The 15,454-nt window shown below is 46.2% G+C and overlaps 1 protein-coding gene across 5 annotated transcripts in view; it reads left to right on the top strand.

The window, feature by feature from the left end:
• The window catches only part of LOC132590530 (thrombospondin type-1 domain-containing protein 7A-like), a 190,188-nt gene that overhangs the window by 30,174 nt on the left and 144,560 nt on the right, over window positions 1-15,454 (top strand). For all 5 annotated transcript variants that reach the window (XM_060263445.1, XM_060263448.1, XM_060263446.1 and 2 more), the window contains one exon: window positions 4,844-5,047. In XM_060263445.1, coding sequence (XP_060119428.1) covers window positions 4,844-5,047 — 204 coding nt within the window. The remainder of the gene's footprint in view (window positions 1-4,843; window positions 5,048-15,454) is intronic.

Genomic DNA, 15,454 nt, shown 5'->3' with positions numbered 1-15,454 from the left:
AAATGGGTGCACCCCCGGGAGGTATGTCAGCACTTGAAAAAGCACGGTGAGGGAAGAAGAGTGCCTCACCCTGTCATGCTGTGTACCCTATCAGGATCGGGCCTGTGCAACATTTGTAAAATAGTTGCAGCATCCATGGGTCTGACCCATGGAGGAGGAGGAGGAGGAGGAGGAAGAAGAAGAAGAAGAAGAAGAAGAAGATGATATTGGATTTATATCCCGCCCTCCACTCCAAAGAGTCTCAGAGCGGCTCACAATCCCCTTTACCTTCCTCCCCCACAACAGACACCCTGTGAGGTGGGTGGGGCTGGAGAGGGCTCTCACAGCAGCTGCCCTTTCAAGGACAACGTCTGCCAGAGCTATGGCTGACCCAAGGCTATGCTAGCAGGTGCAAGTGGAGGAGTGGGGAATCAAACTCGGTTCTCCCAGATAAGAGTCCGCACACTTAACCACTACACCAAACTGGCTCTCTGGAAGATGTCATATCCAGTTTGACCATCAGTTGCTGCAAGTCAGAAAACAGGTTGAGACCATAGGAAAATTATACACACATGAGAAATCATCAGAAATTTAGAAATGCAATTTTTATACCATTCTGAGTGATTTCTGCACTCCTATCAGGCTTTGGGGGTAGGAGTGGTCTTCCTAGGCAATATAGAGTCTTGTTTTTTTTTTTAACCTGGGGCTTAGAACTTGAGGGTGGTCAAAACTGGAGTTGGAGGCTGCCCACACTGGTAATGACTCCTCCTTTGTAGAGGAGGTATGGATCAGTGGTAGAGCATCTGCTCAGTATGCAGAAGGTCTCAGTCGGGGTGTGCATTTGGATCTACCTGAGCCAAAAATATACCCCTCCAAAATATCCAAATGTATCCACATTTTCTCAGGAAAACGGGGGCAGGGGGGATCCCAAGAAAAGCTCAGATACATTCGGGATTTTTGTGTTGGTCTGAAAACAGTGGAGAGGCGGGAGCAGATTGCTGAGCTGGTGCGGAGTTGAGAGCTCCCCACTGGCACAGATTTGCACAGAGGGCAGCCCAGCCAGGATTGCTGTGCCTCTGGGGAACCAGTCTCTCCTTGCAGATGCAGTTTTGTGCTGCCTTCTCCTGCCCCTTGTTTTAAATCAGGGGACAGGAGAGGGCAGCCCAGCTGGGACTGGCTGTGTTGATGGAAGCCAATCGCTCCTGGCTGGCACAGCTCTGTGCTGCCTTCTTCTGCAGCTCAGTTTAAACTGAGTGGCAGGAGATGCCAAGCTAGCCCCAGGATCAGGCTAGTATTTTTTTTTAACTGGTAGTTTTTGGTTCTTGTCTATTGGACACCCAAATTTTGGGGATTTTTTTTTTGCGGGGGGGGGGGGGAGGGGAGTCCCAAAACATTTTCAGGTCCAATAGACCTGAACCATAAAATAGTGGTAAAAAAACTGCACAATTTTGTGTCCCAGGTTCAATCCTCAGCATCTCCAGTTAACGAGGCCAGGTCATAGGCGATGTGAATGGCCTCCACCTGAGATGAAGATGAAGATCAGGATTTTATATCCCACTTTTCTTTACCTTAAGGAGTCTTAAAGTGGTTTATAATCACCTTTCCATTTCTTGCCCTACAACAAGCACCTTGGGAGGGAGGTAATGCTGAGAGAATTCTGAGAGAACTGTGACTGGCCCAAAGTCACTCAGCAGGCTTCATGGGAAGAAGTGGAGAATCAAAACCATTCTCCAGATTAGAGTCCACCTCTCTTAACCATTGGCTCTTTTGAACAGCTGCTGATCTTATGGACCAGTGATCTGAGTCAATAGAAGGCAGCTTTATGCCTACAACATATTATTAAATATTTAGTTTTTCATGACATGTTTTGTTCTTCCAAACACTGATTGTATGCAGAATAAAACCATTCCTTTCAGCAAAAGAAAAAAAAATGAAAAAGTTAAAGCCCCTCTCCTTTCCTCCTACAGCTCTGATTTGAATCTGTCCCCCACATTACTGTAATTGTGCTTTGAAAAGTTCTAGGAACAATTAGTCCTGGATCTCTCACTGTCTTTTTTATTTTGACCATCAGTCAGTCACTTTGTCCATCACTAAGTAACCCTGAGCTTCAGCCTGTCCAATTTCCTAATTTTCTCCAGTCCATGCCAGCTCTTTGTGCTTTGTTACCTTCTAGAAGACTCTCTGTTCCTTAGCACAAATCCTGCCAGCTCCCTTTGCTGTGCTTTCCCCTGATGAATCTTGACTAAACACTTGTGAAGCACACTCCCCAGCGTCTGATCTTTGCACTAACAGCAACTTCCAGAACTGTGAATGATGCAATGAGGCATGTTCAGTTGATTGACTGTATAAAAAAAGAGGTTTAAAAAGATGTTACAGTATTAAGTACTGTATTAAGTACTGTAACTAAATCTGCTGTCAAATAAATGTCATCATTCTTCAAAGATTTTCAGTCTGAATGAGGCTTCACTAATGCAACCACAAGTAATCTTTCTCACCAGGTTCTGTGGAAAACCTCATAAACTCACTAACTTCTTAAAGTCATCTTGATCATCCTGTTCCCTTCAGTGCAGTCCTCCTAGAAAGGAAGTTACATTGACCAAGCAGTATTCATCTCCCAGTTCTGATGTTTTAAAGGAATACTCCCAGTGTTTGAGAGCATTTTAAATTATCTGAGCACTGCCTGTTTGGCAATGGATTGTGACTCAGGGGTAGAGTATCTGCTTTGCATGCAGAGGGTCCCAGATTCAATCCCTGGCACCTCCAGTTAAAAGTATTGGGTGATGCAAAAGAGCTCTGACCTGGGTGGTCCACTCTAGCCCAGTCTTGTCAGATTTTGGAGTCTAAGCAGGGTTGGCCCTAGCTAGTACTTGGATGGGAGACCACCAAGGAAATCCAAGGTTGCTACACAGAGGCTGGCAATGGCAAAGGACTTCTGTTATCTTGCCTTGAAAACCCTATGGGGTCACTGTAAGGTGAGTGTGATAACGATGCTTTCCACCGCCAATGCAAAAAAAATCCACAGAATCTGTTGCCAGTCTTAGTCGACAGTATTGACCTTTATAGATATAACAGCGCGCCTCGCGGTCTCACTGGATCGCTTCTATCTGCGGCTTATGGCTACCCCAGCCCCTCTTCCGCCTCAGTTCTTCCTTTTGAATTTTACCTCACGACTATGAAATGCAAGGGGTGGGTGTAATATAGATTTCTCACTACTAGTCTCTTTGGAGTTTTTGTTTTGCTTTCAGATGGATATAAACTCAGTTTGTAGGGGTCCACAGCAGTTTTGATAGTTTTCCCAATATACTGGCACCAGAGAACTTTAAAGTAAACCACAGAAATTTATTAACGTACACACACCGTCTTCAACTGGGGAATGGGAAATATATACATGGGCTATATTGTATCTCAAGCAGTTAACAGTTTCTTCGTAGTTCAGGCTTTATAATATCAATTTCGTTTAGGTCTTTCAGGTTTCACAGATCATACAGATTCCACTCTCCAACACTATTCTAGGTTGGCCTCGGGTATAAGGTGCCAAGTCCCTTAAGTCGACTGGTGTCTCTTCTCCCAGCCCTTCAAACTTCTAGACCCACAAGTTTCCCTTAACCACCTCTTTAGCTCTTAAGAGAAGTGTCTCTGTGTCTGTGACCTCTCAGGTCTTTTACTGTGACTCTTCTCTAGTCACACACAGCCCCGTGGCTGTCTTTATAGAGTGAACAGTGAGCTTTGCTTCTCTCGAAGACTCTCCTCAGCTCCTGTCTCAGCTCCTTCTCAGACCAACTGCTCTCTTCAGCAGTCTCCCTCAGACTCTGTCTGTCACTAACTGCCCTCAGCCGTTAGCTGTCAATCACCTCTGAGAGTTCCGAGCACTCTGGCCCCCACCCTCAGATCACCTGACGCAGGCTCTATGCGTTTTCTTAGTTGTCTTGTTAACCCTTTCATTACCGTCACAATAGACCAAAGGTTTGACTCAGTATTAGGCAGCATCATGTCCCTAGCTGTTCTTCTTCTTGTAGAAAGCACAGATTAACCCAGAGATCACTGTTACTCTATAGCCATAGCCTCTAATCCTTTGCAGTGATGCTGCTGACTGCTAAATGCTATGACCTTAGCAGGAATAAAGATGATATATGTCTCCCTTTTCATTCTCATGTTTGTCTTATGATAGAGAGAACGCTTATATATAGGTTCCAAAACACATGCATGCTAGAGCATCCTTTGTAGGCAGGGAAGTGACAAAATGACTGGTTCTTTCTTGAACAATGATCAGCAGACTACTTTCCTTGACAACTATAGGATCTTACCCAATGAATTGACTTATAATATCCAGAACTGATTTAATATTCAGACATACTTTTCAAAAAGCTGAGTAGTCCCATTAGCCAAAGCTAAGTTCCAAGAGTTTGTACATTTGGAGATTTGCCTGTCTTCTGCTATCAGTTTCTTCTACCAGCAGGTGAAGTCTTTCTTTGTTTTGCGTAGCATACCCCCTAAAATAGTTATTGGCCCTCCTCTCTGGTTCTGGTGTTGCATGTTTGTTTTTACTGAATTATTGTATTATTTTAAATGTTGTTTTGAATTGTTCATATGTTTCCTTCTTTGTCAACTTAAAGACCTTGATCAGGTGGAAAGGCAGCATAAAAATATTTTTAAATAAGTAATATTTGGTTATTGCAGAGTTGTTAATAAATAGATAAAGGTGTAGAAGGTTTTTGTTAATAATCAAGAAGAACAAATTGCAACATCTATTTATAGGAAACACTGGGCAACATTTGCACAGTTTCAAGTGTGAATAGAAAATGAGGATTCAATCTCATCTGTGAAAAGTCATCATGACCGTAGTTTCTCTTCTCTCACACTTCAGGCTTTAAACTAAGAAAACGCCGCATCACAAATGAACCCACGGGAGGCACTGGCAGCTGCCCCCACCTGACTGAAGCCATCCCATGTGAAGAACCTTCTTGCTATGACTGGAGAATAGTCAGGCTGGATGAATGCATCCCAGACAATGAGAAGGACTGTGGACCTGGTACTCAGGTTCCACAGGTGGTCTGTATCAACAGTGATGGTAAGCTATTCTCCCAATTTTTCCTGGTTTGCTATTTTTTTATTCTGAGGAAGTTTTGTAGCTGAAACAAACAAACAAACCTGGCTCCAATTCTCTAATTTGTGACTGGTTGTTTGTGTTTTTGTTTCTCCATTCAAAATGACAAGCTGTGTTTTGAACTGCCTGGTGTTTAAAAATCAGTCATTGTTGGGTTGAAAAGAATGGGTTGAAGCAAAACTAAAGCAACTGGCTGGACATGTGGTCCTCTGGATTATGACCACTGTGTTGTAGAAACTATTTTGCTCAACAAGGGAAGACTGTGGTTAAGGAACAAATGTCATTTAGTATAGGTCATGCAGGTCTGATAGCTAACACGATTCCAGCAGTTTTACAAAATAAAACTGGACCTGAATTAATTATAGTAATACTTTTATAAAGTGTTTTCAGTGTTCAAAGCACATTCTGTATGTGGGCCTGTAATGTGGGCCAAACTGGGATGAGAGGTGCCAGCAGCTAGTGCATTCAGCAGAGAGAAGAGATTAAAAGTGGGAACCTTTCGGATTGCGGTTCATAGCTACATGCAGTCATGGTAAATCTATGACCATATATTTCATATACGCCTAATGTAGCAATGGTGTGTTGATTGCAACTGGATGGTAGAGTTGGTCAAGATATGTGTGTGCCTGGGAATGACAGGGCAGTCTTTCTTCAAAAACATGGAAAGAACCTCTGTGCATAATTAATAATCTATTTGCCTTTTTAATCCTTTGGCAAGCCAGTTTCTTTTCTGTAACTTCTTCAGTGTTTCATTCCCTTTTAAAGTTGGACAAGAAATGAGAATGAATGCAAAAGGAAAGGAGGAGATAAGAATTGTTCAGTAGTTTGAGCAAAGTTAAATAAAAAAGGGGAATAACGACTTCTCTCACTACACCCAAATAGAAAAATATAATACAACTACTTGTGTGGCTGCCACAGATCTTCCAGAAGGAACTTTAGGCAGGAAGGCATGAGTGTAAAAAGTCCACGTAGCAAGCAATTCAGAGTCACCATTGAACCTGGGAGTCCCTGAGTCAAATTCTTCTGCTCACCCTCCATAACAGCAGGAGTCCCTTATTACTTATGGAACTGTGGTATCATTTTCTGTTAAGAAACCAGGAAACGTCCTGACAGTATGATAGGGAGACGCAATGCTAATATGGAATATTTTAGGAGAAAAATCAATTTCAATGCGAATTTATTTTTCACGGCTCATTTTTAAAGCCGGATTATTGAAATAAATAGTACTTATGCCTAGCTCATTGCTCACTGAAAACAAGAGAGAGCTCAATTGAAAGGGAGGAGTGTGTAATTCCTGCTTAGCTGTCCCTTTCCACAGGTACTCAAAAAGGAATTGTGGATGAGTATAGAGGACACCTGCATCCAATTCCTGTAATTTAAGTGATTCTTAATTAATTTTGTTTAGTTATTTTCATGCATACATCAGCCTTGTGTAGAAAATGTTTCTGCTAGTAACAGTGGAGCCTGCTCAAAAGAGCCTACGATATAGAAATGGCAGTGCAAGTCACGCTGCAGAAGCAGGAGTCTTGTAAATGCCTCTGACAGATTGAAGCAAGAGGTCACCTGGTATGTGTTTAGCCGTTACACCAAATGTTGTTTTGTAATTAAATTGGGCAGAGGGAATTGGAGTTGATTACTTGTGCATACAGAGCTGTATCTAGTCTTGCACTGTGGCTCCAGATTTTGTTTTATAATTGAGTTCAGACTCAACTGGGAAAACTAAGAATTAGAGCGTAAGCTTTATTTTCATGTCGCTAGCTAAGTGCATCATCTGTCCTTTTCTTTACAGTCCTTCTTCCCCAAGGTGAGTTTTACTATGCAAAATGATACAGGAATTCAGAGCCCATCCATTATTTCTTACGCAGAAGTAGAAGCAGCTCACCTGCATCTTCATTTTTATTTTTGACCCAAAGGTGAAGGAGCAGAGATTTTGGGAAGTGTAACTGAGAATGCACTAAAGATTTTTGGAATATTCAGTGCTAAGCTTTCAGACTTTACTTCTGCCTTAGCAAGTACAAATTCCCATTGTGCTGTATTCTCAATCAATTAAATGATTATCTGATATGAGATTACCTCTCATTAGTCCTCTCACAAACCTGCATCTTTTAAAAATAAGAACATTAATATGATGTAGAGCAGCCCTATAGAATAGGTCTTTAAAAAGAGAGACTTGAAAAACATTCTTTATTCCTTATACGTACTTTATAATATTTTCAGTTTGTCTGAGTTAGTGATGTGCTGATGGTATCATGTACAGAGAAGAAGTCTCAGGCAGGGGATAAGTTGACATTCTGACATAGTGGATACTACAGTAGTAACATTAAATTCCAAGTTGATGTTCCCAGTTAAGGCTGAGTACAAATGTATCAGATCTTGTTCATTCAGTTTCATGTTTCTTCTTGTAGCTGTCATAATAAGAGTACATTTTTAGTCCTTGCAGTTTTCAAGGGCAGGTTGTGGCAGCTGATGAGAGAAATTACAGTGGCATTCCATTTCTGTGTGTGTATTCCAGCAAGATAATTGTGTTAGTCTATTGCAGAAAAATAAAACAGAAGTCCAGTGGCACTGTGAAGTCTTACAAAGTTTATTCTAGCAGAAGCGAGTCAGAGCTCATGCGTCTGATGAAGTGTGCTGAAGCTGATACAGAAACTTTTATTAGTCTTAAAGGCAACATGTTTTATTTTGCATATGTATGTGAAAGCAAATTAATGGCTTTCCAACACACCCTAATACCCTGTGTTTCATGCCATTTGCTGCTTGGGAAAATTGTACTTTTCTGAGCACTAAAGTGACTGGTAGAGGATGTAAGAAAGGTATATTTATTTTTTCCAGTCACATATACCACTTTACTCTTCCAGTTCAAAATAGGTTATGATATTAAAATATGTGCCATAAAACCAATTTCCCTTGAGGCACAACTTTATCAAGGTGCTTAACAGCGTAATCCTAAGGAGGGCTGGACTCTTCTAAGCTCATTGACTTCAGTGGATTTAGATGTGTTTGCTTTAGATGTCTTACACTGCAATCATAAACAATCAAACAGCTGTACAAAACAGTTTTGTAGGCTTTTCTGAAAGGTGGGGAGAGCTTGGAACAGCGGAGATGGGCAATGGTGCCACAAAAGACTTCTTCCCAGGGTTTTTTTTTTCTAGAAAAAGAGGTGCCAAACTCTCAACAGTGAAATGAAGGAGAAACACACAGGTGCCACTCATGGGCTTTAAAACTTTTTTTGAGAATTTTGTTTCCACAAAGAGGTTCTGGAACTCCATCCCACTCAATTCCCCCAGGGAAAAAAAAACAACAACCCTGCTTCTTCCTCTGTGTATGTGTGTGTGTGTGTGTGTGTGTGTGTGAGAGAGAGAGAGAGAGTGAGAGATGATTAGTACCCTCCTCTCCTAAAGCAGACAATGGCCAAAGGTAAAGGTAGTCCCCTGTGCAATCACCAGATTTCCAACTCTGAGGTGACGTTGCTTTCACAACGTTTTCATGGCAGACTTTTTTTTATGGGGTGGTTTGCCATTGCCTTCCCCAGTCATCTACGCTTTCCCCCCCAGCGAGCTGGGTACTCATTTTACCAACCTCGGAAGGATGGAAGGCTGAGTCAACCTGAACCGGCTACCTGAACCCAGGTCGTGAGCAGAGAATTCAGACTTTACCACTCTGCACCACAGGGCTTTTTGACCAAAGGTAGGAGCACACTTTTAAGTCATCACCAGGAACCATGGTCAAAGCTGGGCAGTTGTTCCCCCCCATCCCCTCCAACTTGAGCACTATTTAGAATTTCTCAGAGCAATAACCATCTCTCTTAGCTTCAGAGTGACATTGGGGCTACTTGCAACTTACCTGCTTAGGCATTCATTACAGCTTTGCATAATTGTGCCAGGTAGAGCTGCACACACAAAACCCCTCCCCCCCAGCAGGAGGCAGCTAGATACAAAGAGATAACTACAAGATATGTGTTCAAGCATCATGTTTGCATAAAGCTGAAGGATCTTTAATTAAGACTTCTTTATCTCAAGTGATTCCTGCATAGCTCTCCCTTTCCACAGCTGCTAATGAATGTGACTCAACTCAGATTAAACAGCCAGAGTTTAAAACCAAAGCCTGAAATAACACATGATCAAAGAGGTGCATAAGCACTTTAGGTGTCAATGTACTTCTTAGCCTCCCTTTTTGCCCCAGGGTTCTTTGTAGCAGGTTGAAAGCCACCAGTATGTTAAATCTGAAAATAGGTGCTGCTGCATGGTGATGTTATTGTTTGCTGTCAACTGAGCCCCATAAAACTGATCAGTATCACCTCCCTGCATCACTGAATGTGTCTGGAATATAATTAGCTGGGATATTATGTTTAAACCCAAGGTCCCTTATTTTACAATTAGGCTCAAATAGCAGTGTCTGTGGGGGTGTTGTGTATAATTAGGGATGAGCATGTCTATTCAATTTGTTGTAAAGATTGGAGCCATTACAGCCATTCAGACAACACGAGATAATAGATTTATCCTCCAGCGATGCTGCTGGAGGCTTGCGATTGTCATTGCCTTTCTACAATTTGCGGTGATAATCAGAATTTTAATTCCAGGGGCAGGGGCTGACAGTTGGTACCCGAAGTTGTCATTGTGTGGATTATAATAGACTTTTGTGCATTTTATTAATAGAAACATTGAAGTTCAGCTCTCTGTTCGGGTGAGGAGCTGTTCAGAAGATTCAACTTGGCTGCTCAGTCTTTATATTCAGAGCAGCTTCTGGACACACAGAAATAGCCTTTTTTTGTTGGTAAGACCTGCAAAATTAGATCAAGGTCAATCATGGATCACTTTGCTAAAAGTCTCAAGTGATGGACAAAGAATTTGCTCTGATGTAGATTAATCCTTGTCAACAGCAAAGGTACAATGAATGTGCTTGAAGAGATTAAACAGCATTGTAGGTATCGCTCCCTTTTTTTGCTCAGAAATATTTTAGTATTTCATTTTGAGAAGATTTATTGGCAGTGAAAAGGCTTAGCTTGATTGCAATGATAAGTGAGATGTTCTATATCTGTATATTCTGTTCAGGAATAGTACAGAAACATTCCAGTTTGCTGCTGTTATCTACAGGTTGGAATTGAGGTGTAACTTAGTGCTTCTGTGATAGCAGTGTTGCTGCAGATAGCTATGAAGTAACTCACCATTGAATAGTAGCTATTAATAACACATTAACTCACACAGTTAGTGGGTAGGACTAAAATACAGGGCAAGAAGCTATCAGCATTACAGCAGTATTTTACAGCTATGATTGCCATGAGAGCACTTGGGCCCAATTCTTTATGGGATCAAAAGAAAGTCAGGTAAGAAGCACTGAAGCAGTACTGGTTGCTGTTGTTGTCCTGTATTCCTGGTATTCTGGGAATAACTGATAGATGAAAAACTCCTGATAGTATTTAAAATACCCTTTTAGGATTGGGCTGTCCAAGCGGTGAGGAATCCCTTCTAGTTTGATCCTATTTATTAAGCACTTTTGATAAAAGCATTTTCTAAAGTTACATAAGAAATTACTTCCATTGGATCCATGGTATACAACAACTGGAATCTATTTCTTCCTGCCCAGAGACATCTTGTCATTAACTATCAGGTCCTCTGCATAGTACATTTGATCCTAAGAGTTTATTATTCAAATGGTGCACATGTTTGCATTCACAAGGTTAAGACTAAAATGCCAAATCTGCCTTTCATTATCTTTGGCGGATAAGGCAGTGGGTCCCCTTTCTCGAGTGCAGCAACCTGGCAACTGTGATTCATCCTGTGGCCACCTTGAGATTGGACTACTGTAATGCCCTCTACACGGGGCTGCCCTTGTCTCAAATCTGGAAGCTGCAGTTGGTACAGAATGCGGCAGCCCAATTGCTGCTGGGGCTCTCCATGCAGGAGCACATACAACCTGAATTGAAAGTGCAGTACTGGCTGCCTGTTACATACTGGATTCACTACAAGGTGCTGGTTATTACCTTTAAAGCCCTATTTGGCCTGGGACCTGTTTACCTTAGGGACTAGGGTGGCCAGACCGTCCCGGTCTCCCGGGACATTCCCGGTTCTGGCCACCCAATCCCGGCTCCCGGGCTGCCTATACCGGGACCATTAAAGGTCCCGGTTTAGGCAGCCCCGGAGCCGGTGGGCCGCGGGCGCCGGCGGGGAAGGCGGCGAGTGAGGGAGGGAGCGTCCCTGCGCCTGCGCAGGGCCCCTGCGCAGGCGCAGGGACGCTCCCTCCCTCACTCGCCGCCTTCCCCGCCCGCGCGCGGGGCCCGGCGGCAGTGGTGGAGGCCTCTCCGTGGCCTCCGCTGGTCGCTGGAAGCCCTCCAGAGACTCTGGAGGGCCTCCAGGGACCAGCGGAGGCCGCGGGGAGGCCGCGGGGCACCCGGCGCTGGTCCCGGAAGGCCTTCCAGAGCCTCTGGAAGGCCTTCGGGGACCAGCGCCGGCCAGCGAAGGCTTCCCCGCGGCCTCCGCTGGTCCCTGGAGGCCCTCCAGAGACCAGCGGAGGCCGCGGGGAGGCCGCGGGGCACCCGGCGCTGGTCCTGGAAGGCCTTCCAGAGCCTCTGGAAGGCCTTCCGGGACCAGCGCCGGCCAGCGAAGGCTTCCCCGCGGCCTCCAGTGGTCCCTGGAGGCCCTCCAGAGTCTCTGGAGGGCCTCCAGGGACCAGCGGAGGCCGCGGGGCACCCGGCGCTGGTCCCGGAAGGCCTTCCAGAGCCTCTGGAAGGCCTTCGGGGACCAGCGCCGGCCAGCGAAGGCTTCCCCGCGGCCTCCGCTGGTCCCTGGAGGCCCTCCAGAGTCTCTGGAGGGCCTCCAGGGACCAGCGGAGGCCGCGGGGAGGCCGCGGGGCACCCGGCGCTGGTCCTGGAAGGCCTTCCAGAGCCTCTGGAAGGCCTTCGGGGACCAGCGCCGGCCAGCGAAGGCTTCCCCGCGGCCTCCGCTGGTCCCTGGAGGCCCTCCAGAGTCTCTGGAGGGCCTCCAGGGACCAGCGGAGGCCGCGGGGAGGCCGCGGGGCACCCGGCGCTGGTCCCGGAAGGCCTTCCAGAGCCTCTGGAAGGCCTTCCGGGACCAGCGCCGGCCAGCGAAGGCTTCCCCGCGGCCTCCGCTGGTCCCGGAAGGCCTTCCAGAGGCTCTGGAAGGCCTTCCGGGACCAGCGCCGGCCAGCGAAGGCTTCCCCGCGGCCTCCGCTGGTCCCTGGAGGCCCTCCAGAGTCTCTGGAGGGCCTCCAGGGACCAGCGGAGGCCGCGGGGAGGCCGCGGGGCACCCGGCGCTGGTCCCGGAAGGCCTTCCAGAGCCTCTGGAAGGCCTTCCGGGACCAGCGCCGGCCAGCGAAGGCTTCCCCGCGGCCTCCGCTGGTCCCTGGAGGCCCTCCAGAGTCTCTGGAGGGCCTCCAGGGACCAGCGGAGGCCGCGGGGAAGCCGCGGAGCAGCCGGCGCTGGTCCCTGGAGGCCTCCAGAGGCCAGCGCCTGTAGCGGAGAGGCCCGGCGCTGGTCCCTGGAGGCCTCCAGAGGCCAGCGCCGGCAGCTCCCTCCCTCCCTCGCCGCGAGGCCGCCGCCAGAGGACTCCCCGCCGCCGCCGCCGCTGGACGCCGCCGCCCTGGAATCAGGTAAGGGGGCCGAAAGCGGGGGGGGGCGGGGGCGGCCTTCCTTTCTTCCCTCCCTCCTCCCTCCCTTTCTCCCTTCCTTCCTTCCTTCCTTCCTTCCTTCCTTCCTTCCTTCCTTCCTTCCTTCCTTCCTTCCTTCCTTCCTTCCTTCCTTCCTTTCTTCCTTCCTTCCTTCCCTCACTCCCTTCCCTTCCTTCCTTCCCTCCCTCCCTCCTCCCTTCCTTCCTTCCCTCCCTCCCTCCTCCCTTCCTTCCTTTCTTCCTTCCCTCCCTTCCTTCCCTCACTCCCTTCCCTTCCTTCCTTCCCTCCCTCCTCCCTTCCTTCCTTTCTTCCTTCCTTCCTTCCCTCCCCCCTTCCTTCCTTCCCTCCCTCCCCCTTCCTTCCTTCCTTCCTTCCCTCCCTCCCTCCCCCTTCCTTCCTTCCTTCCTTCCTTCCTTCCTTCCTTCCTTCCTTCCTTCCTTCCTTCCTTCCTTCCTTCCTTCCTCCCTTCCTCCCTTCCTCCCTTCCTCCCTTCCCTTCCCTTCCTTCCCTCTTTATGTTCTTATGTGACACAGAGTGTTGGACTGGAGGGGCCACTGGCCTGATGCAACAGGGCTTCTCTTATATTTTTATGTGACACAGAGTGTTGGACTGGAGGGGCCACTGGCCTGATCCAACAGGGCTTCTCTTATGTTCTTATGTGACACAGAGTGTTGGACTGGAGGGGCCGCTGGCCTGATCTAACAGGGCTTTTCTTATGTGACACAGAGTGGTGGAGTGGATGAGCCATTGGTCTGATGCAACAGGGCTTCTCTTATATTTTTATGTGGCACAGAGTGTTGGACTGGAGGGGCCACTGGCCTGATCCAACAGGGCTTCTCTTATGTTCTTATGTGACACAGAGTGTTGGACTGGAGGGGCCACTGGCCTGATGCAACAGGGCTTCTCTTATATTCTTATGTTACACAGAGTGTTGGACTGGAGGGGCCACTGGCCTGATGCAACAGGGCTTCTCTTATGTTCTTATGTGACGCAGAGTGTTGGACTGGATGGGCCACTGGCCTGATCCAACAGGGCTTCTCTTATGTTCTTATGTGACAATACTGACTTTGGTGGACCCAAGCACTGATTCAGTGTAAGGGAGCTTTGTGTTTGTGACTGGAGTAGATAATACTGACTTTGGTGGACCCAAGCACTGATTCAGTGTAAGGGAGCTTTGTGTTTGTGTCTTCTGGTGCAATTTTGTTCTCAGATCCTGTATTTACTTCATCAGTATATGGGATAAGGCACTTTCTCAACTGTGCTGCATAATGCAGCCTATTTATTTTGTCCTGTTGGCTCTGTTGGCTCTGTCTGCGCCACCTTCATCACTTTCGGGGTGTGGATCCCCCAGTGGGGTGGTCTCGTGACTCCCTCCGCCGGCTGTTTCTGATAGCCCTGCGCCCCCTCTTTCATTTGATATGTGTCCCGTGCGGGTGCCACCCTCCCGCCGGGAGATGCCGCAAAATGAGCCCCCTTGAGGCTTATGGTGGCAGGGCTCGGGGGAAGCGAGCTAGACTGCTGTTCTTTTGAGGGGTTATAGAGTGTTTCGAGCCCGTCCCTGTGGCATCGGTCCCATCGTTGTGGGGCCCAGGGGACCCACGTGTCCCTGGCTGGCCTTCAGACATTATGGTCACCCTATTAGGGACTGCTTTTCTTCATACATTCCTCAGAGGATACTATGTTCAGGTATGCAAAATCTTTTGTTGATCCCCAGACTGAAGGAGGCAAGGCCACAAACAACTAGCCACACCCTATTGGTTGAACAAACTCCCAGATGAGGTTATATAGCCTTGCAGGACCTCTCCCAGTTCTGTAAAGCCTGCAAGACTGCACTTTTCCATCTCACATTTAACTGTTAAGTACGGAACCAAAGGGAGGAATTGTATAAACTACCTGCGAGAAACATCGCTTAGGTCACTGGATATAAATTGTGATTATGAAGTTACCCCTGGATCCCACCCAGTTATCTATCTATATATATCGGTAAGATAGCACCAACTGTAATTTTTATGTTTTATTGTTTTATGCTATTATGCTTCTGTTATTATAGATGTTTTTATATTGTCAACTGGCCTGTGAACTGCCCTGAGCCTGCCTTGGCAGGGAGGGTGGGATATAAATCTAATAAAACAAAGAAAAATATAATCCTGATGCTGCCTTTTTAAAAAAAAGAACCAATGAAAATTTAGAATCTTCCTTTATGTGAATGGAATTGTCTTCTCCTTTTGTGTGGCATCTTTGAATCCAATCCATTCAGATTCACCATGTTAACTTAATAAGAGATAAAAATTAAGACATTTTGTTCTTGAATCAAGAATCAATGCAATGTAGTCACCTGCTTTTCATCAGAATATTTTATGCAAGTTGGAGAGTATGGGCATACAATCAGTAAAATTAATGTAATGTTCTGTGTCTTAATTCAGCGGACTAAATTAGAGCACATAATTGTATTTTATGGCACCTCTTGGGCTGATCGGGAACAGTGATGCATGTGTTTCAATTAAAGGAATAAATAAAGCAAGAGTGGATTTACATCTGGGTGTTACCATAAATTATCATGATAGGTCACCGGGTAATAGACCTGTGCTTCTAATTTATCAAATGCTTTGGAAGACAGAATTATAGCTAATTTTGTGGCCTCAAATAAGCTACACAAATACTACAACTGGAAGTGAATAAAGTGAACTATCACATCAACTAATTAACTATCTAGTCCTGATCTTCTACAAAGTAGGAAATCCCAGTGTT

This window comes from Heteronotia binoei, unplaced genomic scaffold, assembly GCF_032191835.1.
Source record: "Heteronotia binoei isolate CCM8104 ecotype False Entrance Well unplaced genomic scaffold, APGP_CSIRO_Hbin_v1 ptg000154l, whole genome shotgun sequence".
Taxonomy (NCBI): domain Eukaryota; kingdom Metazoa; phylum Chordata; class Lepidosauria; order Squamata; family Gekkonidae; genus Heteronotia; species Heteronotia binoei.
Note: the sequence above shows the minus strand (reverse complement) of the source record. Positions and strands in the feature narration are given on the sequence as shown.